The sequence below is a fragment of the Cyclopterus lumpus genome, chromosome 3, assembly GCF_009769545.1.
Source record: "Cyclopterus lumpus isolate fCycLum1 chromosome 3, fCycLum1.pri, whole genome shotgun sequence".
Classification (NCBI taxonomy): domain Eukaryota; kingdom Metazoa; phylum Chordata; class Actinopteri; order Perciformes; family Cyclopteridae; genus Cyclopterus; species Cyclopterus lumpus.
The window spans coordinates 12,458,894-12,485,818 of record NC_046968.1 but is presented as its reverse complement, the minus strand read 5'-3'; the positions used below and the strand labels follow the sequence as shown (position 1 = coordinate 12,485,818).

General features: G+C 42.6%; 2 protein-coding genes across 3 annotated transcripts in view; both read left to right on the top strand.

The window, feature by feature from the left end:
- fam189a1 (family with sequence similarity 189 member A1) overlaps positions 1–15,313 on the top strand; it is a 75,452-nt gene extending 60,139 nt beyond the window's left edge. The window contains 12 exon segments of the mRNA XM_034529031.1: positions 585–749; positions 6,511–6,618; positions 8,511–8,532; positions 8,535–8,549; positions 8,552–8,608; positions 8,611–8,668; positions 10,541–10,676; positions 12,562–12,640; positions 12,733–13,503; positions 13,950–14,021; positions 14,557–14,879; positions 15,119–15,313. Coding sequence (XP_034384922.1) covers positions 585–749; positions 6,511–6,618; positions 8,511–8,532; positions 8,535–8,549; positions 8,552–8,608; positions 8,611–8,668; positions 10,541–10,676; positions 12,562–12,640; positions 12,733–13,503; positions 13,950–14,021; positions 14,557–14,879; positions 15,119–15,313 — 2,001 coding nt within the window.
- Positions 15,314–17,019: 1,706 nt separating this feature from the next.
- Positions 17,020–26,907, top strand: golm2 (golgi membrane protein 2). Of its 2 annotated transcripts, XM_034528393.1 has the most exons (10): positions 17,020–18,186; positions 20,846–20,900; positions 21,053–21,155; positions 21,375–21,465; positions 21,748–21,871; positions 22,082–22,165; positions 22,585–22,863; positions 23,133–23,270; positions 24,572–24,739; positions 25,886–26,907. In XM_034528393.1, exons 1-10 carry the CDS (start codon positions 17,860–17,862, stop codon positions 25,960–25,962), a joined length of 1,446 nt encoding a protein of 481 aa, XP_034384284.1. In that variant the 5' UTR covers positions 17,020–17,859; the 3' UTR covers positions 25,963–26,907. The 2 variants fall into 2 exon arrangements, with proteins under 2 accessions (XP_034384284.1, XP_034384293.1); XM_034528402.1 differs by lacking the exon at positions 24,572–24,739.
- The last annotated feature ends 18 nt before the right edge of the window (positions 26,908–26,925 follow it).

The following is a 26,925-nucleotide window of genomic DNA, read 5'->3' as shown; positions in this document are numbered from 1 at the left end:
CTCGTCTGTTGACTGAAGAAGCCCCTTGTGATTCATCCAGCACCCAACCCACTAACCCCAACCACTTACACGTTAGAAGCAGCTTGTCTGCTTGCGGAAGTGGGACCAGCCGAGTAGACCAACCTCACTGATTCACGTGGCTCCCCAGAGTCCCTCCCTGAGTCATGTCTGAAATGCTAACGTTCCTCATCTCCTCTCCCCGATGTAATTAACCCATACTTGTTGGGTTCATGTCCTGCTTTCTCGTAATCTGGGACACATAGCAGAGGTACGCTCTACCTCCGTCCCTCCCTGGGAAGCTCCACATATCTCACAGCCTCTCTTCTTTTGTTGTGCACTTCTGATCAGCTGCATGCCGCCGCCTTTCTCAATCAGATTATCATATTCAGTATCTTGTGTGTGTTTAGTTGATCTTGTTGTCTGTGTGTTCATGTCAGGAGTAATCCCAGCATGATCACCACGACACTCCAAGCTCAGGTCTGATCAGTGCATGTGTCTGTGCGTGTGCTTTTGTGTGGGTATGTCTGCGTGTGTGTGTGTCTGTGTGTATGTATGTTTTTGTGTACGTGGCGTGCATGCATGAGTGTGGATGTGTGTTCTCCCCTCCTCCCCCCCAGCTCAAGTTTGACAGCGATGGAGTGTGTGTGTGCTGCGAGCTGCAGCAGCAGAGTACGAGCTGCAACAACCTGGGAGAGACGCTGAAACTGAACCCACTGAGGGACTGCAACACCATCCGCCTGCGTCTCAAGGTGGGTGTGAGCCAGCTTATGATGTCACTGTGCTGATAATGAGAGACGAGGATGTTTTCACATGCAGGATTCATTCAGACCGCAGGCAACTTCGAAGAACTGAGAAGCATGTAACTGTTGCAACTGCTGGTAGCCATGGTAGGACACGCTGTACCATATGTACTGACTGTTGTCTGTGTGTTATTTACAACTGAAAGAAAACAGTGGAGACGTTTAACCCCACGGAGAGGTGTCACCATTGTCTCACAGAGCCGCTTGCTACAGACTCTAGCACTCTGGTTACTTCTCTAATCAGTATCATACCATTAACTTGAGTAACAGTCTGTAGTCGTTTGACGATAATTGTCTTTCAATTGCTCGAATCATCAGGTCTAAACCGAGGTCTCCAAGTTTGCCCTCTCACTTTGTAACATATCCCAATGTGAGAACAGCCAGATAACGTAAATTACAAAACACTGAAAGTGTTCAGTCTCATATTAATTGAGTAGGAAGTGGAGAATGGCAACCGCATTTGTCTTTCCCCTAGATGCAGACCTCTTAGTATGCAGTGCGTATCCAGCCTGGTCTGGCGGTAGTTTGCAAGTGCACGATCTCTGTAGATTTATCTTGACTCAATGTCTGCAGGAATGATATACAGTATGTGCTACCGTGTCTTTATTGGATAACGACAATCATATCCATTCATTTTATGACCCTGATTGATTATAAAACATTGATAACCAAATAAAAGACTTCATAGGATGAAGCATGCTTCTGAAAAGAGGAAAGATCAAGCGCATTTGTCATTTTGATCTTCGCTCATTAAAGAAAATATGGGAATTGGTTCCATTATTAAGTGCCAAAGTAGTCAGATGAGTTGAATTATGCCTGAGAGGAGGCTGTCATGCCCGAGTCCCGTGAGTCCTCGGCCGTTTCAGATAGCGCGCTGATCCTAATGAACTCATGGTGCAGTTGCCATATAGTTCCTCTGTCACTAAATTGCTTTGCTGGAGTACTGAATTATCACAGCAGGTAGACTGAGTAGCCAATTAAACCACCGTAAGTTTATTATTCAGTCATTTCTCAGCAGCATCTCTCTTCCTGTTTTAGAGTTTGTTTTAACCCTCAGCAGCACTATTCATTTTGATGCAGAAATGTGTCGTTCAGTCTTTGCAGACACATTTCATTTCCATTCCGTGTTTCTTTTCATTACACTGCCTCGGGCCGTTAATCGTCAGTGGCAGGGGGTATTAAGATAATTTGTGATTTCCTGTAAGGGGGCGGATGTGTAACCTCGCTGTGTAAGTCACTAACCTGTTTGGCTTGAGGCAAGGTATCTTCTAGAGGTTAAATATCTGTTGAGCAGGCATGTTAAGCACTTTATGCAGCGGTGTTCTTACATTTATTTGCCTGGCAGGATTTATAATGTCATTATGTACATTGTAGTCACAAGGGAAATCACAGACATCCACCAGCTCACATCTATACTGCAGATGTATTACCATAACAAAAATAGCTCAAATGAAGCTTTCATTTTGGTTGTCTTAGTAAATGCTTGCAGTTTGACATGGGAACCCTTTATTTACTGAAATAAACCTCCACCCATCCCTGCAGGGATATACACTGGACTCAAATCTTACCTAGAGCCTTGCTATTAGATGACTGTTGCCTGTAATGTTTGTGATGTGTCTGTTCTGGTGGACCCAAATCAGCAATCACTTTAGTTGAATGTGTGAGAAAAAACTATCTAATTGGTTATTCAGCCTCAAGATTCTATGATTTTCCCAATTCATTGCATTTTCTGCATGTTTTTCTTCTCTTCCTCATGGCCTTTCACAAATCAGACCCAAGACTGACAACATCTGTCCACAGAAAAGCAAGGCCATGTTCTCAGGCTTATTCTCATGGTGTATTCTGAGCAAATAAGAAGTCAGAATATGTCTTGCTGTTATCTTTTGTTTGTCTCTCTGCAAAGTTCAAAATGGACCACTGACCTTTTTGAATGATGAAATCCTGGACATATTTGTTTGCCGTGTTTCTGGTTGTATTTTCTTTGAGCGGGTGCAGAACATGCATGTCAGCAGTGGTCTTTGCTGTGTATGCAAAGCTTTTGACAAGACATAATCAATTGGTGTTTGTTTGCCCTAATTGTGAGGTTGGTTGGTGTATCAGGGCCCTGTAAGATTGATGGGTCTCAATTGTTGAGGGATAATTGCCCTTCAATAACGTCTTTCACGCAGAAATCCAGAGGAAAATCTGATTTATTTTGATTAGGATGTCACTGCATAAGTTCATCTGGGAGGACCGACGGGGTGATCCAACGTGCTGGACTGCAGAGCAGAATCTCTTCAGGCTGCGACAAAAGAAGTGCAAAGATCATTATTGCATGTTCTATAATTGGACCATTTCAACTCTGTAGGTCTGAGATTAACTTGTTTTGAGGGTCAAGACTCGAGGTATGAAAAAAGCTTTTCTGTGCATTTAGTAGTTTATGAGAAGTGGCATCCCGGCTCCACAACATCTGCTGCTTCCTGTCGTTGGAGGTTAGAAACTATCTGAAGGGCTATGCCAACAGTCAGGATTAACCTCCCTGAAACTGATGTTTGGCTTCCTGAGGGAAATGCAGTATTTTTCTTTTGCCAGATTTTGTAAAGAGATGCTAGGGTATGCCAAAAACAGCTGAGGTCAGCGGAGACTATCTGCTGAAACTCTTGGCTGGAGAAAAGCAGGGTGCTGCTGCACGACGCTGCGACAAGCCTGTCCTACTTTAGAGGGAGCAGCCAGTGGAGGCATGTGTGTCGTTTGTGTCTGGTCCAGACGTTCATGGTTCGTGAGACAACAGTTGAGAATCAGTGATGTGAAAACCCAATTAAGTCCCCTGTTAGGCTCAGAGTGCTATACAATCTGTCACAATATGGTGGTGGTCAGACTAGGCAGCATGTGTCACTTCCCAGGTGCCACTCATGCGTGCAGGTGGTAATAGTTGTCTTGTGGTATCAAATAACTATGTATTGTATGTATTTTGTATTCTTTCAGGAAAATCATGCGATCACTTGTTTGCGTGTGCGTAGGTGAGTGTGCACCTCTGTGTCTGTCCATGGCTAATGTTGCATTGTGCTGCAGCAAACTTTAAATGTTTAGGGTGTCCAGTTATGGCTGTATGGTCAAGGACCTCTTGTGTTGGCGGCGGCGATTGGCCGCCATGGACCGCCTGCAGAATCCCCACTCACTACTCCTAACTGGCCCCTGGCTGATCGGGGCCGCTAGTGATCACACAACTGAGTGCATCGCCGCCTCCCAGCCATTACTCTGTACCCAGAGACACAGTGAGGGGGGAAACAGTTGGCTCTCTTATAGTGTTTTGGATTGTGTGTTTGGCTATCAGCTATAAGCAGACACACTGCTGTACCTCACCTCCACTCAGCCACTGCAACACGGGCAGACTTGGTGGCTTTAGTTTATTGTTGGCAAGGTTGCATGAATGTGACGTCTTTGAGCCCAACGCCTGCATTTATCGCAACTTGTTTTTTGGTTTGAAGAGAAGTTTGTTGTAAAACGTGTTACAGCCCCACCTGGCCGAGATCTGCTCTCTACTGAGAGCACCGTTCTCGTTCATGTTTTAGCTCCGACAACCACATTTATTTTTGCCATAAATGTTTTCAAAGAACATGGACATTGACTGTGGTATGAAAATCGACTTGCAGAGAGCTGAGACTTGTTTGGGTAGTTTATTAAGGTGCTTTTAAGGAAATAATCATCATCATTTTATTGTTATGATGTCTAGTACAGTACCACACATTGTATGTATTTTTCGATGTAGAAACGTCAGAACTATTTAACCATGTAAACTACTGTGATTCTCACTCAACCGAAATTAGTGACAATCTCTAATGCCTCTAATGATTTGGGTTTGAGTTTTAAATGTGAAACAGACTTGTGCTCAGTTCTCCAGACTTTCCTCCAACGCAAAAAAAAAAAAAGCTCCAACACTGTTCGCTTCCAAGGCAAACATGTATTAGTTGTATTTTATAGTTGGCACTGCACAACTTCAACGTCGCTGGTTCCAACTGGCATCATCTCATCTTTAACTTCACATAGACTTGATATTTGGCAACTAGTTACTGGATATCAAACATGTTTGAAAAACAGTTGCAGAGCTGGCAGCTGATCCCTTTAATATCACAAACTTCAAAGGGAGTGGGAGTGAGTCAAGGGATCTGATTGGCAAAAATACACAGAGCCTGAACCTCCTTGTATAAGCCGGGGGGGCCTGCACCCAGGCATTCAACGCGCCCCAATCTAGATCTACCAGGTGTGTTGTCCGGGTGCAGGCCCCCAATTGAATCTGCCCACTCCACCGAGTTCGAGTGGACTGAAAGCAGAGTGTAACGGGTGGACAATTATCAGAAGCCTAATACAAGTTAGGGTTTTGTAATGTCACTGTTAATTATATGCCTCCTGAATCTGGTGAATATTCTGTGCGACAGGCTGTAAACCACATTGTGTGGTATCAGGGGAGCTTCATGAGACACTAAGAACCAGAGGTGAAGTGAGGTTTCCATTCCAGTGCTGATAGGGCCTCCTGTTCTTGTCTTTAAGTAATTGTCTTATTATATATATTCATATAATTGGGACAGCTGTGTTAAATATTGACTGTTTTTACAGTACAGTATGTATATAATGTTTTTTTGTTCACCTGTGTGGGTGTACAGTAAGTTTGTGGTTGCAGATGTACGAGCTGGGGAATTTGATTCACTCCCTCTGGTTTTTGAGATATTTGAATTAAAAGTAAAAAATCTCTGCCACACATTCACCCCTTTTTCTGCCATCTCTCCTCCTCCTCCCTCTCATATGTTGACAGTCTTACAAAGTTAAATAATAATAGAAGTCCTGCTAATACCGTTATAGGGCTTGTGTAAATGGGTTTATTGTGACAGATGAACCCTGGGAACTTAATAAAGAAGCATGGAGTTACATTTGAGTGGACTGCAGATCCAGTACAAGCTGCTATCATCCTCTCTACTCTCAACATGCTCTCTGTGCTCGGCAGTTGCTATTCCCAGAGCCAATTACCATGCAGGTGGTATTACTGTTCCTGTGCTCTTCTTCTGGAAATTAATTAATTCGGTACAGTTATTATCGGTTAATTTGTTAGGATGTACAAAACACATTATGGTTTTAAAATGGAGCCGCTTAAAGATGATAATGTTCTACCTTTTTAGAAGAATTGCACAAATAGCTGCAGTCATAAGTCTTTCCTCTGATTCAGTGTGCCGGGCTAGTATTTCACTGGCATCCACATTTATTTCTGCTGACAGATTCAATAGCGGTTTGTCCCCTTGCTGTTCACTGCATTGTCAATGTGTGTGTGTCAACTGTGAACGTGTCTTTGTTCGTGCCTTGGATGTTTATGAGGTTGTTTTCCCTGTTGTTGAATTGTTATGCTCTATCATAATGCTTTTTATCAGTCTTTAGCTTTTTAAATTGTGTTATAGAACTCTTAACATTGCAGATGAGCCTCTTCTTGGTTCTGTGGGGTTCGTCTTACCACACATAACCAGTTGTTTGTGCTTTTTTAAAGTTGGTTACCTTACTGGTTACGTCTCATCTTTGTCTTCTCCTTTGGTTCTACAGTCATATCACACATCTTTAATGTTCATACCTTTAACTGTCTTCTGTTCTTCTCCTCGCCTTCTCTCTTCCACCCTTGTCATTTATCTTATGTTTCCTCCTCTCCTTCTGTTGCTCTAACAGTCTCCTTCTCTTCCCTCCTCTCCTGTAGGAGCTGCTGTTCAGTGTATGTGCCCTTAACGTCATATCCACCATCGTGTGCGCTCTAGCCACTGCCATGTGCTGTATGCAGATGGTTTCGACTGATGTGCTGCAGATGGTGAGTGTGATGGAAGACAGCCAATAGCTGACCTTATTTTCTTTTCAGTGACCACCCTGCAGTTAAAAGAAATCATTTTTAGTCTGGAGATCGCTATCATCAGGTTAGATAAACACAAGCAGCTCAGGGACTATTTGCCAACCTTCATCCGTTTTAAGATATTGGAGAGGAATGTTTGAGGTCTTTGGTGAAATCCTCCTGTTTGGAAAATACAAGTGAATGCAAACACACACTGTGAAGGTCAATTGCCACAGGACCTCTCTCGGTGTCCTCCTGCATCTCAAAAATGCGTTGGATTGTAAGAAAACAGCTTAACATCTCACTGGGTTCTTTCCTCAAAGGTACACCGTCCTCAGTGTGACCCTCTTTTATTATTTTATGTGGAACAATGAAACTATTACCAACAGCTAAATGCTTTCTGTCATTAAGGAAATTAGCATGGCCAAGCTCCCTTTTGTATTTCACATCAACAATAGTTATTTCATGCCTCTGAACAGTACAGCAACACTGCCAACTCGATGCACGTATGAAATGGCTTTGCAGTGATATTTGATGCAAGAGCCTTTTACACATTTTATGAACTATGCTATCAAATGTGTGCTTGCTGAAATGAGTCTGGATATTAAATCTGGTGCTCCGGGCTGGAAGTGAAGTTTGGTTTGATAACAGGGTGATGTGGCGGCAAATAAGCAGTAAACTCAGCTATATGGTTGCTATTAAAATGAATTAAGTTTAACTAGGAGTATAAAGTATAAAGTACAAACATTACATTAGTTTCATCTCCATGCAGGTCACAAGTCAACAAAGACCTGTCCAAAGGACTGCTGCACATTTGTACATTTTGAATATTTTAATATTAGGAATGTTGTGTTCTTCTTTAAAGATGCTTTAACATAACAATGGGGCAGATATGACTTAATGTACAGTATGTGAAAGAGTTTGACCATGTTGATGAACCCATAAATAATTATCACAGGTATGCTAACAACAGAATATGTACAATATATAAATAAAACAAATGAAGGCTTAAGAGGATAAAACAAGTAAAAGACAAACATAAAACATAGGAAGAGAGACAGTTTGTCAAAAGCAATGGTAAATGAATAAGTGTTCATGCTTTCATGTAAATCTGTAACTACATATGTCTTTCAGACATTAATATATGAAACTCCAAACAGACATGCCAGCAGGAAAGCTATACATACATTAAAGTGGCTGAACATGATGGGAATCTAACTATTGATTCACAGACAGAAAAGGAAAGCAATTTATTTGTATAGCACCTTTCAACATCCAAAGCAATTCAAGGAGACACGAAGGCGATATAAAAAGAAACAAGAATAGGATTTTAAAAAGGGTAACAACAAGATAGAATATGATGAGCTAAAATTAGACAAATCAAACTGTAGAATTAGTGAACGATACAGGCTTGCGTCTTGTCTCGTAGAGGTTTCCAAGAGTGCCTCGCTTTCCCCATTTACCACAAGAGCTGTTAACCTTTTATTTAGCTCACTAAATGTAGGCCAGCTCATAGGCAGCAATGGCAGCTTGGATATTAAGAAAGCCGACTGGCTCTGACTGGAAAATTGTCCCACTTAGAAACGTCTGAGTGAGAAAAGTAAACGAGCAGCGCTTTCAGAGCTACTGTTGAGGTGTCCCTGAGCAAGGCACTTGACTCGCATTTGCTGCAGTGAAGCTTGTTCGTGACCAACAAGCACATATGTGAATAGCTGCTTGAATATAATTGCTGAGAGGTGCTGAGTGAAGAGACATTAGCTCTGTCATGTCTGCACTGGGTGAATTATGGGTCTAAATAATGAATACACACCAAAGTGTCCAGTACCCTTGTGTGATAAAAGCCTGATAACGGTTGTTTTTATGCTGTGTTTCAGTTTATGCCGCACAGAGCGCGAGCTCTAATGCTGACTGTATGACCCCCACGGAACAATCCTCCACCAAACACTGGACTTTGATGAGTTTATTCCTCCCATTCCCCACCACCATACTACCCCCCAGAGTACACCTGCACGCCCTCAATGGATGGACAGAGGTGAGAGGCAAAATACTACTCATCAGCATCCATCTTCTCTCAGTGCTCCCGACCTCATGGTGCCAATGTATCTTCTGGATATTGGGATTATTTCAGGGAATACACAAGGCACATTTAATTTCTAACAAATATAGTCCAAAGTTTACAAGACACTAATTAAACACAAAGTCTAACTTGGTAATCAGAACCCCCTTTCGCAAAATGTCTAAAATGCATTGTTGCCCTAAATTTGACCAATTCTTTGTTAAATGTTCAGTGACGCTTGGCAGTGCATCAATTCCCTTATTTAGTGGAACACTTTGATTGTTGCTGCTTACAGTATGATAGACTGTAAGCAGTATAATTACAGTATAATATAAAACAATAACATTCAGCTGTATTGTCCACCGTGGTAGACATGAACACAACAATGACATCCGATAAAACATTCATAATCTAATCAAGTATATGCAGAAAACCACAGCATTCGTTATATTAATCAAGGGAAACAAATTATTTAATTTAATTAATTGCTCTGAGCATTACTTACTGATTGCAGTGGGAATAAATGTATAAATACATATTGTTTTTACATAAAGCACTTCCCAGAGGGCAGCCATTCAAATTGGGTATCAAGGCATCTCATAAAGACATCGGGCATTGTTTCTGGGAGTTTTCTGGGAGTTTTGTTAAATATATTTTTAGAACTTCAAAATCCACTGTTGCATTTAGAGACCCTTCTCAAATTGTTCTGCAATATGACACAATAAGTCTGCTGATTGCTGCACGTGATCAGTCTCTTACTGTACATCTTTGAGTTGCATTCATATCTGCAAGAGGAATGAGTGGGAACTTAAGTCAGACTGTAGCTGGTATTTCTCAACGTTTCCAGTTTTACACAATAGCACACGCAGATTTAGGATTCTTCAGACGCCTGCAATTAACCAGATACTGGTGGTCTATATGTGATGTAAACACGGTCACTTGAAAAATGAACTGCAATGTTTGCAAAGTTATTAGCAAGGAAGGGATGAGGTCTATTACATCTTCTTGTTGCAGTTAAGCAATTTTGTCCGGTTAAAAACGTCTCTAACCTTTTTATTAATGTAGACAAGCCTAAAATCTCCCACGTGGTGGTAAATATACACAGATGCCAAAAGCAACATTTGCAGTCAAATCCAGATCCATCATATTAAGCGGCCGTTGCACGTGTCTGTTTGCGATCAGGTTGTGAACGTCACATGTGGTGCGTTATCGCCCACGGTCAGCTCAGAGCATTTCCCTCTGCTAAGCAGCTGCGACATCCATGATTCTCAGCTGTTGTGAAAGATCAGTCCAGCCCTGACGTCCTCACTACATTCATTTTCTCAGTTTAGCCAGATATAATGTGCTGCTGCTGAAGCCATTTGGCAGGAAGCCACATCTGTTTGTCAATTATGCCATCAATATAAACAAGGCAGATGAAGCATTTATGGTGTCCCTGCCCAGGGCCAGGGATGTGTCATGACATCATCATGCCTCAGATGATTGGTGGCAACTCTCAAGTTGTATTTCATGCTTCGCCACTTTAGAGAACGAGGTTGTAATTAAAAGATATGACTGCATGCATGGCTGCTTATTCTTAATTGGCACCGCATGAAACAGTGGTGGTGCACATAAAAAATATGATACCCATATATATCTTCCTTTCGTTCTTAATGTTTATTAGACAATATTCTGTATTTTTTACTCGGATATGATGGATTCAGACTTCCTGTGCCCGTTTCTTAAACACTCTGGTCTGTGCGACTGACTCAGTGTAATTACCACTCTTTGTATTTTTATTATTTGAGATATGATTTGGAATTTATTTTAATGTTTTTGATTGAAACTCTGCTGTTATGCCCCTGACAGAGGCATGCACCTGGACTTCCCCCATTCTCCCTTCAGTGCCATCTACGGGGTTCCTATCAACAGTCCAGGGACACTGTACCCAACTGACCTGCCTCCTCCGTATGAGTCTGTGGTGGGACAGACCCCGGCCAGCCAGGTGAGAACAGGCAACAGATGTTTGGTCAGAAACAAAAGTATTGGCGAAATTTAAATTTGGCCTGATGATGGTTCTTGCAATTCGGTAACATACACATGTCTGCACACAATCTACCCAATAGTTGTTAATGCATTTTAATCCAAACCTTAAATGTCAACTTTATGATGGTGATAGCAGAAAGGTCAGGAGATCTAAGCCATTAGGATTTATCGTAATCATTTTTGCCAATCCTACTAAATGTCGAAATATTGAACAATTTGACCTGCTGGTGATGCAACGCGTAAAGTCAGGGGATCATCAAGGTCATTTGGATTCATCCTCTGGGAACCATGAATGTCTCTAGAAAATGTCATGGCCATCTATCTAGTAGAGGTAGAGGTTTGTCCATCTGGACCAACCGACAGGCCAACATTGCCACCCAGAGCCAGCACCAAGCCTCCTTAAAACCAGAGAATTTGACTATTATTTGAAAGTAAAAAGGGTGACAGAGAGACAAACACACACAGAGAGAGAGAAACAGACAGAAAGAGAGAGAGAGAGAGAAACAGAGAGATAGTCAGAAACAGACAGAGAGAGAGGGAGAGAGAGAGAAACAGACAGACAGAAACAGAGAAATAGTCAGAAACAGACAGAGAGAGAGGGGGAAACATTCTTTACAGTTTTTATTTGAGTAGTTTTATAAAAAGATAGTTGCATAATAATGAAGTCATTCGGTTAAAGATTTACATCTTTAAAATGTTGATGAGATAGCCTTCAAAGCAAGGTTATTTCAAGGTTATGTCCAAGTTACTTTAAATTCTGAACTGTGAATAATAATAATAACTTTCGTTATATTGCACCTTTAAAAACTGAGTTTACAAAGTGCTTTGACAGACAAATCAGCTAAATTAAGGCAACAATAACAAAAACACAAAGCTCAACAGTGCAAGACAACAAAGCAAGACAACTACCGTAAGAGTTAAACCCTGATAAAACAGCACCATAGATGTAACAGAAACAATTGATAGGATACAAATAAAATATGAAATAAAATAATTATAATATTTATAATAATATGATATTATAGACCAGAGATCTTAGTATAAAGGTTATATTTGACAAACCCAACCAACTTGTCGCCTGTTCTTCTCTAAATTGTTGGCATTTACTCTTATTTTGACATTTTGAGATTGAGATGATGCCTTTCAACTTCATTTGAGTATTTATCTGCTGTTTAAGATTTACTCAGGCGGTCTTGAACTGCAGGCTGAGGCTCCGCTGCATCTCATTGTTCACAGCGAAAAATAACAATCTGATGTGCAAGCAAATCCTTTTATCTTCCAGTATATTCTCAGCATCATTTAACACTTTAGGCTTTCAATCCCTTCTTTCCATTATACATGTTGAATCCATGTTCTCTTCACAGTGTCCTTCAAACAGAAATCTGCCGAAGGTTTTCTCACCTGCAATAGATTAGCAGCAGTTGCTGTAAATAACTAATTGAAGCGGGCGGTGATCGATTGATTGAGTGCGAGAACAGTCAGTGGGCAGAAGAAACTCAGCTGATGATTTCAGGCGAAAGATAATGTGAAGTTATGAACGTGTTTATATATATATATATATATATATATATATATATATATATATATATATGTTGTATACTTATATGTAAAAACACATCTAATTATTGCACTCTACATGATACAGTAGTTCCCTTTTAAGGAGATCATTTCCTGTTTGTGTATTGTGGTCCTTTAGAGCCCCCTACTGACCAAACGTATGTGTTGATGGTTCGGTGCCACACAGCTGATTTGTGCACTACAGCATTTTGTTTATCCGCTTCATACATTTTATGCAAACAGTGCTGTTTAGATGTTTGTCTCCACTAATAATGTCCACTCCACAGGTCACCATCAGCATGGAACAGCAGGCTACTGAATCCAGTCTGTGTGAGAGAAACGCAGCTGCAGGATTCAGTACTCAGGGTAAAGACAGTTAAGACTGCAGTTAACATATCAGAGGATTGTCAAATGTCTACTAGAAGTCATGCTGAAGATGCTTTCCCCCCTTTTCTCAGCCTCTGTGGACAGTGCGTCACTGATGGTGTCAGAGGTGGCTGATCAGGACCAGACTTGCTCCTCAGAGGACTTGTGCTCTCTGGAGGTCCAGGGCTCTGACTCCTCTCCCTATGGCGTGCTCCACCCTGCTCCCGTCAATGGAAGCTGCAACAGTCTGGAACTTTGTACCCGTGACCATCGTGGCCTGCCTAACACTGATGCTCGCCCAAGTGATACAGGTTACAGTGAGTCCTCACACACACAGGATTCTCTGGAGCGCTCCCCGGACTGGTCCTCAGAAAACTTCAGCAATCTGGAGCAGGAGGATTCCACAGACAACGCACATCCATGTGGGGAACTTAGGCCTGCAATGCACATATGTGACGAGCTTGCCTCAGCCAAGCATTTACCAGAGGAGCCACCTAAAGCATCAACACACTCCCTTATTAAGGCACGGATGATGAGCCGGAAGCTCACGCTCCCTGTTGCGATCCCCCAACCACCTCAGCCGTGCTCCCCCACCTCCGTGGCCTCCTCTGGTGGAACTTCCGGCATCAGTCCAATGGCTCCTTCTCCTTCCCCTTCCCCTCCTAGCAGGCCACGCGGCCCCAGGCTGTGTTTTAGTGTTTGGTCACCTTCCTCCGCATCGCAACCCCCCTCTACCTCAGCCCAAAGTGGCTACTCGCCATCAGAGAAGCCACGGGTGCTCCGAGCAGCCAGGAGATACCGCAAACTGGCACGCATCGTCCGTTCTACCAGTGACCCTATCTCCTGCACCTCTACCACGGGAAGTGAGTGCAACATTGTTCCACAAGACTACAGCGTACATACTCCATCTCTATATTACAAGACCGATCAGCCTTTTGAAGCTTAAATGATTAGTCAACTAAGCCATCATTTCTGAGTAATTTGTTCATGATTCAAAGTCCAGTCTCAATGTGAGCAAGTACTGTTGTTTTCTGTTTAATGTCACTGTAAAGTGATTATCACTGGGTTTTTGGCTGTGGAACAGACACAAGACCTTTAAAGAAATCACCTTGGACTCTTGAAATTGTATAGGATAAACCACTTATTGATTAGACAAGAAAATACTCAGCAGATTCACTGAGATTTAGTCTAATCATCAGAGCCAGCCCTGCAGCCTTTCATTGTCAATAAGCAATGGTGGATCGGGAACCAGCAACAGCTCGTGCCCGCTTTGTTGTGTCCAAACTAAGTTTCTTGTCTCCCTCTCCAGGAGAGAATTGTGGCTGTGCCTCTGCAAATACCCCTGCTGCTGAAGATTCAACTCATACGTCACCAGAGCAAGGTGAGAAACTGATATTTTCAAAAGAAGCGCTGAAATACAACAAACTATAGTAATAAAACAGTTGGTCATATGCAAGTCTTATACTGATAGAAATACATGTCAGTTCATACCAGTAATTGATCGGTAATCATCTCATGAGGTCATAAACACAATCTATTCACATCTATTCCTACAAACTGACCTGAAGAACAAACTGACAGCGTGGAGAGCTAATTCAACAAACTTTATTGAAACAAATGTTAGATTGTGTCTCTGTCCACTGAAAACCATGTAGTATAATTGGTTATGTTTCATTTTTAGATAAACTGAAGGAATAAATGTTCCTTGAACAAACCATTTTAACCGCATTGGTCCCATTGGATTACCTAAAAAATGCATTATCACAATTAAGTTGGAAACAAAAAATCCTAAATGAATTGTAACTGAGCTGATAATGAAAATGTGATACATCAGTGACTTTAGCCAAAGCATTAAATCCGCAGCCATTAGCCTTGCTTTTTCAATTTGATTGAACATGTTTTACTTCTCTGTTCAGAGCCAACCAACGTTACATCGGGAGTCGTCGGAGCTAAACCCAGTCACATAAGTGTCAGGAAGCAGCAAAAGGAGGGCCGGAAAGTTGACATCCACCTTAAGTCCCGCACCCTGCACACACACTCCTCCCACGAACGCCCACACTCCCTGGCTGACTTTAAGATGTACAAAGACACCAAAGTACTGGTGGCCAAGTTCCTGGAGCATTCGAGCTGCAGCCTACCTCCTGAAGTCCAGCAGGTTGTCAACAACATCAAGTGTGTCATCAAGTCGGATGAGAAACACATGGAGGAGGCTATTTTTAGTGCCAATGTCATAGATCAGGTAACGGAATTAGACTCAATGTATAATGTCCACTGCACACCAGCAGTTCGTAGCCCTGTTTCTGAAGTCTATAAGTAGATAAGTAGCCCTGTGAGGCAGTAATGCTCACTACACACCAGAAAACAGAAAAATGTGAGATGGATGGAAAAATGGATGGTTCAATCATATCATTGTTATATAAAAAATAAAAAAGATAATAACTGGCAACGTGTGTCTCTCTTTTATGTTTTGTTTTACAGGTGATGACCCAGCGCGTCATTGGCAGTCCCAGGAAGCGTGGCCATGAGGACCTTCACCTTCAGAGCTGCGGTGCTTTGAGTTCCCCTTCCATGCGCCGTCCAAAACACCTCCCACAAACCACCAGCACCCCCACCAACCCACTGGACTCCCCCTCATCTGAACAAAGCCTTGAGTGCAAAGAAACAATTCTCTGACCACTCTCCCAACAAGGACTTGAGTCAAAACTCTGAGGGCATTTCAGGATGCTGGTGTTGCAGCCCCCCACACAACCCCCTTTGCTGTGCAGCAGATGTTTGTAGAGTAATGGATAACTCTTCCAGCATTGAAAGATCATTTATTCTCAAAGTGTGACTGCAGCACAGGCACACTGAAATGGCCTCTTACTGTATCTCCTAGTGCCCTGTGAGACCGTGCCAAGTCATCAGCAGAAATGGTAGCAAACTCAGACTGAGCCTGCCATTGTCTGTAGTGGCTTGTTTCTCATCAGAAAAACTAAAGAATGTTTCTCCCTCAGGGGATCTTTTCTACTGAGTATCATCTCTTAAAAAAGAAACAAACCGCTGGGAAGTTTGGATTTGTCACTCAGAGACAAAGGAGATTGTGTCATCAGTATTCCTAAGAAATATGTTTGTATTAAACTGTGAACTGAGCGGACAGGGCGTTACTCGCCATTGTTTGCAGACTTTGTGGAATTGTATACTGATGGTGAATATTTTGTGGTGTCGCTGGTTCAAGAACATCACAGATGTGGATTATTTAACTTACCTCATTGTGTTACAATTCTTATATCAGTGTTACAATAAAATATGAGTTTGTATCTTGTGGTTTGTGTTTTTACTTTTCTTTGGATCATGTATGTCAACTGTATGTGTAAGCATTTTGAACATCTAGTCACATGGAACTGGACTGGCCAAAATAATAGAAACACAGTAGCCGTTCCATACATATAATTTTGGTGAAACTATAATGTGTTTTTTATTCAAGAGAGATGAGGCTACAGCGTGTGGCTGATATTGTTTTTGCCCAATGAGTCTGTGTCTGTGTGCATTTACATGTCTGTGGACATATGTTGTCAATGCAATAGCATGATGCAGTCATGAAGCTTTACAGTTGTATGAACACAATGAAGGCTGCGTTTGAAGGCGGGCGTAGTCGGAGCAAGGGTGCAGAGAGTAGGGGGGTTGGAAATGAGGAAGGGGCCATTGGCCCCTGATGTCATCCCATCACAAGATGTTTGTTTTTTAAATTTTTTAATCAGAAGTAATATTTAAGTAAATGACATAAGATTGCATGAAGACAGTTTAGATTGAGATTACAGGCCCAAACGAATATATTGTCATTAAAAATGACATCATTTAATTTTTTTGCAACACAAAGAGAAAATAAATTGTATCTTCATTTGATAACCAGAAGTGAGTTAACACCCGTGTTTTTTTCTGCCGCTGATATGGTATAACCTGGATCCTTACTTCTCATTAACCTGTTCATGAGAAGGAAGGCTCCAACTTTGAATGGGCTCAATATATTGATTTGAAATAATGTCGTAGCAATGCATTTGTGTGCGTTTGTTTTCAAGACTGACAACACTTGCTTAAATTAAAAACCCTTTCCCTTGTGTCGTATTAACTGTCAAGTGTTCTTCAAGTCAGCCTTGTGTTTCCGGTCTTTGGGCACCACTGTCCAGGTCGCCGTGTTTCCTCCATATACACTCTGTGGTTTTCATAACAGATTATCACTTTCAGTGTGGCCGATAATTTTCGTTCATCTTTAAAAAAAACAAGTGTAGACCTTAAGCCTACGACGTACAAACCTGTGTGTATATAAGCCAAACACACTTAAAAGTAATGCCATCAAGAAATGAGTGCCACGCTGTTCTTTGTGTCGCTGAAGGCTCAATCGTGACCTTTATTTTGAAATACGGGCATGAGCGGAAGTTGCGCAGGCGCAATGCAGCTAGCTTCACACAGCGCATAAATCATGTCTAGTCGGCAGCGAAAGGGAGAGATTGTGATACAAAGCCCGGGTGCGCAGTGATTGTTTGCGTGTTGGTTATTGATATTTCAAGGGTTGCATTCGCCCTCCGCAACAAGAGACGGCGCTTCCCCGTCTGACAGCCGTTTGTTGTGGCGTCGCATCCACCGTTGCTGCTAGCTAGCGTGGAGCGGTTAGCTGGACGGCGCTCACGTCAACAAGAGCTAACAGCGTGAGGTCGGGAGAGAAAAACCATCAGTGGTCTTGTTTGAAGCCGATTCTGTGATTACAGGAGCTCCAGCCGTCTGCATATGCGGCCCCACTGGGCTTATCCGGGCCCCGAGGAAACGAGGAGGCTGAGGTTACACGGCGAGCTGTGAGATCTGTGTTTGCTCTCCTCCGTGACGCCGCGTCGCTGTCCACGTCCCGTCTCGTCTCTGCGTCTAACGTTGCCAGCTGAGCTAGGCCACGTCCCCGCGGGAGGATTTCGTCTCACCCACTGACATTGGACGAATTGCAGAGAAGATGTGTGCGGAAGGAGGAAGGAGACCGAGGCTCAGTAGCGATGTGAAAAGTCACGAACGTGCATGACCGTCCGTCAGTGTAGTGTTTTTCTTCTTTTTCTTCTTCTTCTTCTTCCTCCCGAGCGGTTGTCGCATACACACGGCATGTCACGTAGACGGATGTGTTTTACAGCGGGAGACTCCTCTCTCCGGGCTCTGTAGGCTGGGCTCACAACCTAAAGTAACGTCACACTTTGTTTTGGGAAATGGTCGGGTTCGGTGCAAACCGACGGGGAGGCCGCCTCCCGTCCTTCATCCTCATCTTCCTGATGTTGATCATCGCCATACTGTCGTTTAACTACTGGACGGTGACCAACAAGCACGGCCGCTTGCTGGATGAGCTGGCGGAGGTGCAGACGCAGGTGAAGCGCACGGACGCGGCGCGGAGCCGCCTGGAGAAGCGCAACTCGGAGCTGATGGTGCAGGTGGACACGCACAGGAAGCAGATCGACCAGAAGGATGGAGACTACACCGTGCTGCAGAGCAAGCTGCAGGCCCGGGAGGCTATCATCAAAAAGTGCTCTGATGAAAAGGTAGAGCAGCCATGTCTGATCCCAACCCCGGTTTAATTTCACTCGTCCTTTTTTATTTATTTATTGTTTTACTGAGAGCTAACAGGAGGAGGAAGGATTGTTATAATACACGCAGAAACAGGTGACCAACGTTTCCAGACTAGGGAAAGCCCTCTGACTTGACCATCCTCAGGTACAGATGGAGCATTGCTGTAGAGGAAAATATCATATTTCCATCACATCTAGTCTCATCACAATATCTATGTTATATTGCTGTGGTCTCCCCCCTCGATATCAGATGCAGCATGTACATGAAAACGTGGGTAACCACGGTAGAGGGAGATCATTTTTGATGTACTTTGAAGAGGCTCGTGATGGCAATGGAGCCGTAGTCTGGTACCAAGTGGCAGATGCTATATCAACTTGTCTTCATTCATTCACTTCAGAACCTGCATTCTGCTTCACCAACATTGTACGTTTATTTTATTGGAAAGATTGCAGTTCATAGCTCTCAAGTGTGTTGATATAAATTCCTATTGTAGGGTATATTGTAGAAAAACAGTGTATCGTTGTTATTTCACTGTGCCGTTGCCTCTGAGCCACTTAATATACAATATATTTAAGTTTGGCACATCTGTCTGATCCACAAGGCTTTTCCCACCTCCTGTACTGCACAGTTGCCCAGCCAGCAAGTCACTATGTTTTGTGTCCAAGTACCCTCTGAACAGCAGCGTGTGTCTAGCTGCCTTGGGAGACAATTAGACAACAGATGGAGAGGGAGGTTTTCCTGTAATTTGCATTCAGTCTGACATGCTTATTTCTTATGGACGGGCAAACATTTGTTTAACTTAGCCTACTTGTGGTGTCGCGTCGTGTTACTTTGGGACACAGATATAATGCTTCTTATAATGGGCCACATATACATGTGTATGGTGATATACTGTACATGCTCAGCAAACGAGGTCTGGAATTTAAACCAGCTTGTGCTCTTTAAAAATAAAGACCCAGTAGTGAAATAATTATCTTTTGATGGATAAATCCATCCCAAGAGTCACCGGTCAGCCTAATGGGTAAACAGGTTATTCTGAATCGACTCTTCCCCCTTACCACCACACGCTGTGTTTGTGAGCCAGATCCCATATTCTGTGGCCAAATTCTGGCAAAAACAATGGCCCTGTAGTAGTTGGGCTTCAGTTTGTTGCCCGTTATGCTGGCTCTGTCGAATCGTCTACAAACTGACATGTTTTACTGACTATTTCATTTATTGATTCCAAATTTGCGTTCATCATTTGCGCCACTGAAATCACTTTTTGGCAGCTAAATTGTTTGACACTGTTGGATTTTAGACAAATTTAGCCAAGCCGTTCCTTTTTTTTCTTTTCTTGTTGAGTTGCGAGTATAGATGGAAACATGTGGATTAAAGTCTAGTCTCCCTTGTTTCTTTATTCTCAGTATCCTGCTCCCTATTTGCGTAATTAAGATAAGGAAAGGTATTGAGGAGCGGTTGTTCCACTCCTTTCTTTTGTCCACAGCCTAACCCTGTTCCAACCACATGCTACATGCATTAAGAGGCCTGCAATGCAGAACAAATGGGGACAGTTGAGTCTTGAATGCCATCTACGCAGTACTGTATACACAGTTGTGTACACAGTCGTGTACACAGTCGTGTACACAGTCGTGTACACATTAGGCACACGAATGAATCATGCCAGATCAGCTTATAGTTCTTTATACAGTCAACAGTCATGTTGATGAAACAACCAATGCCAGCAGGCTGCAAAGGGAAGCCATTAACCTCATGTGAAGTAATGACAGGATGAGGATTTAGTCTTCACAACACTTGACACTGATGCTGTATTTCCTGTGCACTCTTTCCTCACTGTCTTCTGTCTCAGTCAGTTAAAAACTGCTTTTTGGAATTGGGGAGGGGGCCAAAAGCGTAGTCTCTCGAACTGCAGCACAATTGACTTCACCACTGTCCATTAATATAAACATTCATTATTTTGCCAAAAATATAGTTTAAATGCACCTTCTTTTCTAGAAATTGGCAAATTAGATTTTGGGGTCCAAGTATTCCTTCCCTCTGCCTCCCTTCTTATCTTGCTTGCTCCCTCCCTTCAGTTTCACACCGGGACTGTTTATTACAGAGCTGTCCTATTGGATTGCATGGTTTCTATTCTCCTGGTCTCTCGGTGTAAGTTAAGTGCCTGAGAAAAAGATCAAAAACCACTTATGTTTGAGCTACCAACTTCTGTGCTGGTATTTACAAAGGCAGTTGTTGTGAGATACTACAACACCCGTATGCATCTTAAAACGTTGCTTGCTCAGCATGAGATGTGAAGGAGAGCATGAGCCACCACGCACTTGGATAACGTCTGAAATGACACATACGGATTTGGATCGGCAGGAACGTATCGCCATGTTGAAGGAACTGCTCATAATGTCACGCTGGGTGCCAGATGTTTGTGCTGTGATGCCTTGTTATGCAGAAGAACAAGACAAACCTGTTCCCCTGGGTTCCCTTGCATTAATGGGTCCACTGTCTTCTAATGAGAGAACCTGTTGCACTGTTTATTTATCTGTAGCAGCAAAGCTGTTACTACGGGTGTAAAAGAGGCATGTGTGTGTTTCGCTCTTCAGATGATGAGTTTCTTAAACCGGTTTTCTCTCATCTGTACAGATGAAGGTACAGGGTGATGTCTCTGCCCACATGACAGAAGTCCAGAGGCTGAAAGGTAGGATCTTAGCCCTGTCTGCCCAGCAGAGGGCACTCTCCAACACAAAAGCCCTCAATAGAGGATTCGTAATGATAGAAACTGATTACATTAGCAGACCAAGACTAAACCGCTGACATATTGTGTATATGCGTTTGTGTTGCTGTTAACAGAGCAGCTGAAGGAGCTGAAGCAGGAGTTTATCAAACAGGAAGAGCAGCTAAGAGAAGTGAAGAAAAACAGCACTACCTTGGAAAGAAAACTTGAGTACGAGAGGTAGGTTAAATCTTTACAACTTCTTGTCAGCTATTGGGTTTTACACATGATGACTAAAACATTTCTCAAAATATGAATGTGTGCTTCTTCAATAATCCATTATTATGGCTGCTTTTTGGTTTTGACTCAAAATGTATTTTGCACACATCATTTTTGTAATCTGGTGAAAGAAATTCCAGAGTATGTGGATGAAATTAATGGGTTATATGTGTTCATTAGTTTACAGTGTGGCCGTCAGATTGCACAACTGAAAGAAGAGTATGAAGAAACAAAAAAGACCCTGGAGGAAGAAGCATCCAAGCTAAGACAGGTTAGTGTTGATAGAATCTCGACAAATGAGATGGTGATCATTGTGGATCATTGTTTCCCCTCCCCTGGTATTTGGTATGTGTTGCATTTATTCAGCACTGAAGTATTTATTCATTACTCTCTTGTTTGAACACAGATGTACTGACAATAGCAGCCAAACTAAACTCATTCCCCTGTGTCTCTATTCCTGTTGAATTCCCCCACCCCTCCTTTCAGTCAACAGTTTATTCTCGCCATTTTCCATATGTTCCTTTTTCTGATTCATCTTTTTTTAATTCTTCAGAGTGTGATGGATGGCCAAAAGGGTGCCGTGGCGGGTATACATGCAGAGGGAGCACCCGGAGTGGATATGGTTGGAGAGCACCATACGGTGGCCACTCACCGGCACGACAGTCCAGATTCAAAAGGTACAGTGGATGTGAACGCAACCTCCAAATCCTTCATATTGCTACTTACTTGCACGCTAAATGTAGTATGTGATTGCTTGACGAATTTAATTGATATCATAATTACACTCTGTTAGTTTCCTGTGTGTTATTACTGCCTCTGTAACTATGAAACGGGGAACATGTCAACCCATCCACTATCTAAGTCACATTCCTTCTGCTCCGTTACAGAAGAGATGGTTAAGCCAGGCAGTGATGCTGGCATGCCTGGTATTGAAGACAGTGAGGTGGGAAAAATTGAGGATGTTCAATTTGGTAAGCAGCGCTCCAAGCTTTCAAGAGTAATTGTTATGCTGTCAACCCCAGTGAAGTAATGAGGGGAAATGATGTAGAGGATATATACATTTACCATGACCATTTTTAAAGGAGTGTGGGTCGAGCAAATTCAATTAAAAACAAAAATAAAGATGTTCCCAATGCAGAGATTGAATAGGTTTTACATTTGAACGCATTTGCTGCCTGCGACTTATTGAGGGGACTACAAACAACCAAGAGTGAGCGATTTAAGCTGGACAAACACACCTGCAAATAAATCCTTGACGTTTACCTGTGACATTGAAACCAAAACTGGGTCCCCTCCACATGTCTTCCGTATTTCTGTCCTTGTAAAGCACAAAACATTCAAGCTGTCTTACTTTCCGAGCTTTCTCACATTGCCACTTAATTCCTCACAGCCTTGAAGAAACCAGCCATAACTCAGAAGCACGATGAAGCCCCTGATGCTGTTGTTGGAGCTGGTGCTGGCCCTGGAGTCGGGGCGGCTGATGGACCCGGGGGCCAGGGCCTGTCCCTGGACCAGCCCGGGCTCCAGCAGGACAGAGTGGAGGGCCGAGCAGCAGTGGTTGCACCTCCAGGCATCATCAAACAGGCAGACCAACCCATAGTGTTTGAAGAAGACAACAAGGCTGGTATCAAGGCCGACGAACTGGGAGAACAGCAAAGACAGCTTCAAGGTACAGAATGTACCACATTTTAATAATTGGTCCTAAATTTAATGCCTGTCCTTTGAGCCTTTTAGGCACGTGTTTATTTCACAGAATGATTAGACAGGGAAAGGCAGGAGCAGAGGACTGTTATCTCGGTATAGCACACTGTGCTTACTGAATAACGAATAATCATTGCGATGTGGTCGTGCTGCAGCTCAGGAGATTTAGTCGAGGTGAGAAGGTGGTTTGCAGTAGCTCATCCACGCAACAGAACCTAACCTCTTTCTTATTGTCAGCTCCTGATAATGTCAAGGGTGACCGTGACCACATGAAGGTGATTCCTCTGCCCCCCAACCCTGCCCAGGTGCCCAACCCCATCCAGCCTCACCACGCCGAAGACCAAATTCCAGCAGAGCCAGTTCACCACCGTCAAAGTGAGTTCATCCTCAACGCTTTGAAAAGAGGGAATATTGTAATTTGCAAGGGGGGTTGTGGTTGGAGTTTTTTATTTTAATTTTATTGCTTTTGACGGTGGGAAAAATATCAGTGCACATGGAAAAAAGTACAATCACAGCAAATACTTAGCTCTGCCTTTGTGCTTAGCTGCTGCCTGCCAGCTCTCTGTGATGTGTCAATGCAGAGACTGAAATACAGTTCCGGGTCATGCCATCTGTGTGAATATTGCCCATTACTAACTGGTTACACTCCCACTACTACATAACACATTTTCATGAAAGTAAGTGAATATAAGTCATGTCTGAACATGGCGAGGAGCACTGTCAGGGAGGAGAGAGAGGGCTGAGTTGCAGAGGAGAGGAGACCAATGACACACACCTGGCTCCCAGATGATCCTTTCCTGCTGCCTGGCTTCTGCTCTGCTCCCCTTTCTCCCTCCTTCTTCACTGGTTTCATATGTTCTATTTCATCTCCCTTACACGTCCACCCTGCAGCTCTGCTGCTTAAAACACAGACTGCATTCAGTTCACGTCTTCATTTTGGCTTTTATTCTTCGTATCATCTGCCACTGATTTCATTATACTTGCATCCTATTATGGCAAATTAACACACGACACCCACCAGATGTCTTGTTTTTGGCAGTGTTGGGTGCTCGTGAGTCACTTGCAGCTCAAAGACACTGCCTGGCTCAAAATCTGAGTCTCACCCAGTCTTTTCCTGATGAACAGCACCGTCTGAAATCAGATGGGAACATAAACAGCTTTAGATGCCTGTGTGACTGAAATTGGGCAATCATTATAGATCAGAGGCAACAATGCTATTTGAAAAAAGTTGTATTTATACATTGTACATATCTTATGATCACTTCTCACAGACACAATACCAACACAAACAAAACGTAAGATAGGATTTACAGCAGGGCTATTGTTTTTGATTGATTGGATTGTAATGATGATTAAACCAGTAACTCAATTAGCGCTCTGTGACTCTCTCCAGACTTTAAACAGTCCCCCATTATAGAAGGAACCCCATTTGTTTCCACTTGGCTTTCTACTTTCAAGTCTGATGGACTCTCATTCACTCTTCAGAAACACTTGTCTTCTAATTACAATCTGCCGCCGAGTATTCATTCACCTCATCCTCTTTTGTCATCCTCTTCATACAACCACTTATTCCTTCATGCATTCATTATGCAGTATTTCACCCGTTCCTCCCTGTCTTCCTACAACTGCCTCCGCTTCCCTCCCTTCCTGATGAGGCCCTTCTCTGCCTCCTGCAGGCCGGTTCTTTGATGAGAACGAGTCCCCAGTAGATCCGCAACACGGCTCTAAGCTAGCGGACTACAATGGGGATGATGGGAACGTGGGTGAGTATGAGGCCGACAAGCAGGCTGAGCTGGCCTACAATGAGGAAGAGGATGGTGATGGTGGGGAGGAAGACGTTCAAGGTGAGCCAGGCCCGGGGCACTGGACTGCCCGTCCAGATGTGTATCCACCATTCCTCCCTAGATCCCTCCCTCCTTCCACCCCTGTCCTGCTGCCGCGCCCCTGCATTTGTCTCGACTGTTAGAGAAGCTCACAGTACCCTGAGTTTGGTCCTTGAATCCATCATAAACCAGAGAGGATTAAGAACTATGACCCAAACACCCTCAGGGTCAAAGCAGGACTGCTTTGTATGCAGTTCAGGATGAGTAACTGAATTTTGTCAGGGCATTGTTTACTGTGTAAAAACAGTAACAATCTTGGCACCCTATTTTCTAATGTATGGGGAAAACTTACGGTTCTGTGAGAGCAAGTGTCCATCTAGTATTTTCTCTCCTGCCTGTGCTTCCTTTAGCTATACTGTCTGTGCCCACCAAACATCTGACCCACATCTAGACCAGTAGATAAATATAGCTCACTGTTTGTGAATGTGTCTGTGTTCTCCTTGAAATATTGAAATGCATGTCCATGTTTTTTATTATTTCCTTCCATACATTTTTCTGATTGCCTTTTAGATTATAATTTTCATATTCTATCAGTGTTAACAATACTACATTTGGAAAATACTATTTTTGTTTCTGTTATATGGCTGTGATTTGTCATTTGTATCTGTGTTAAACTGTTCAGTTTGTATCCAGTCAGATTTCAATATTTTAATGACCGACAAGGAAGCTAATAATATGCTTGATAAATGTCGGAAGCAATTAATGATATGTATTCTCCTAATACGTTTCTTCTAGATTAATACATTGTTACAAAATCAGGGGGACTATGTACATAAAGCGCTGTGAGTCCTACATTGTTCACTCAAGATAGACCTGACCATCTTCAAACACCGTTCAGCACCGACACCTGAAGTCAATTTTCATTTCAAATCCACGTGCCCATGTGTGTAAGAAAAACATAACTCCTGATAATTCCTGACTGCCCTGCCTTTATGGATGCACTGTAACAGTTTGGAATCACGGTGTTGATGTGATTGGACTGATAGGAAGGGCATTTAACTTTATATACAAATGTCAGTGGTCTTATTGGAAAATAGAGCATAGTTATAGCACTTCATTAAGTATATTATTAAATGTATAATTGTTGTGTTGCTTTCTTTTTTCCAGATGATGATGATCGAGACATGCAGGGAGACCGAGCTGTGGATTATGGGAAAAGACATCAAGCCATTGACATTCTTTGAATGGGAACTTGTACAGCCGTAACCACTTAAATATATTGAGACCGTCCTCTACAACCAAGGTCTTTACTTGGGAAAATAGTTTGAACATTATTCTGTTTAAGAATATATAGGATTCATCCTCAATGTCACGGACGATTTGGAAAAACAGACATTGCAACTAATGAATTAATTCTGAATAACGTACCATAATACAAAGGGAAAAAATCATGGCATTGTCCTGAGCTGCCGTTGATTTGCTAATGGTTCAAAGTTATGGGAGTAGGTATGATATAATGTACAGACTTGAGTTTTGTTATTTGATAACTGCCTCAGTCTATAACTGAGTGATCTGAAGAGCCCTGTTCACTCGCAGCTGAACTTCAAGGTCAAACTGTGTTGGTGTTTTTTTGTGCTACTTTTCTTTACAGGTTGATGTTGCTTGATGTAAACAAACTCTTGGCCTGAGATGTTTATCAAGGAGACTAATCCAGCATTCTGCCTTTCTAACATCATTTTGGGACTTAACGTTGAAGACCATTTTTTTTGTTTACTGGAGTAGGAATGCATTGCAAATGCCAAGGACTTTGCTTCTGGCCTATTAAATCAATTTATTTTCTTTGTGACAGACACTCGGAAGTGCTCCTCTTTGTTTTTGTTTTCTATGATGCCATTGCATGCATTTTAAACTTTTTTGTAATTATCAACTGCGCAAAATACTGATGCTCAAGCAATACTTAGAGCTATGTTAGTATCCTCCAGTGTGCAAAGATTAACCAAGCACATATAGAACTGACATGCTGTACACATGCTTCCAGTAATGAGGTCTCTCCTTACACAATGTAAATGAACCGTTACCATTTGTACCAAGGAAACTTAATTACCCACCTTTTTATTTAGGGAAATCTGTAAACATGAAATCAGTTCCGTTTGTGCAGCCAGTAAAATTGGTTTCTCGTGGGAAAGGCACATTGAATGTAATTTTAT

What these genes read in the sequence shown, in the direction of transcription:
- golm2 (XM_034528393.1), top strand. Translation starts at nt 17,860, where the DNA reads ATGGTCGGGTTCGGTGCAAACCGACGGGGAGGCCGCCTCCCGTCCTTC. An exon ending in AGAAGTCCAGAGGCTGAAAG is followed by an intron (nt 20,901 to 21,052) that starts GTAGGATCTTAG and finishes TGCTGTTAACAG; the next exon opens with AGCAGCTGAAGGAGCTGAAG. An exon ending in TGGGGAGGAAGACGTTCAAG is followed by an intron (nt 24,740 to 25,885) that starts GTGAGCCAGGCC and finishes TCTTTTTTCCAG; the next exon opens with ATGATGATGATCGAGACATG.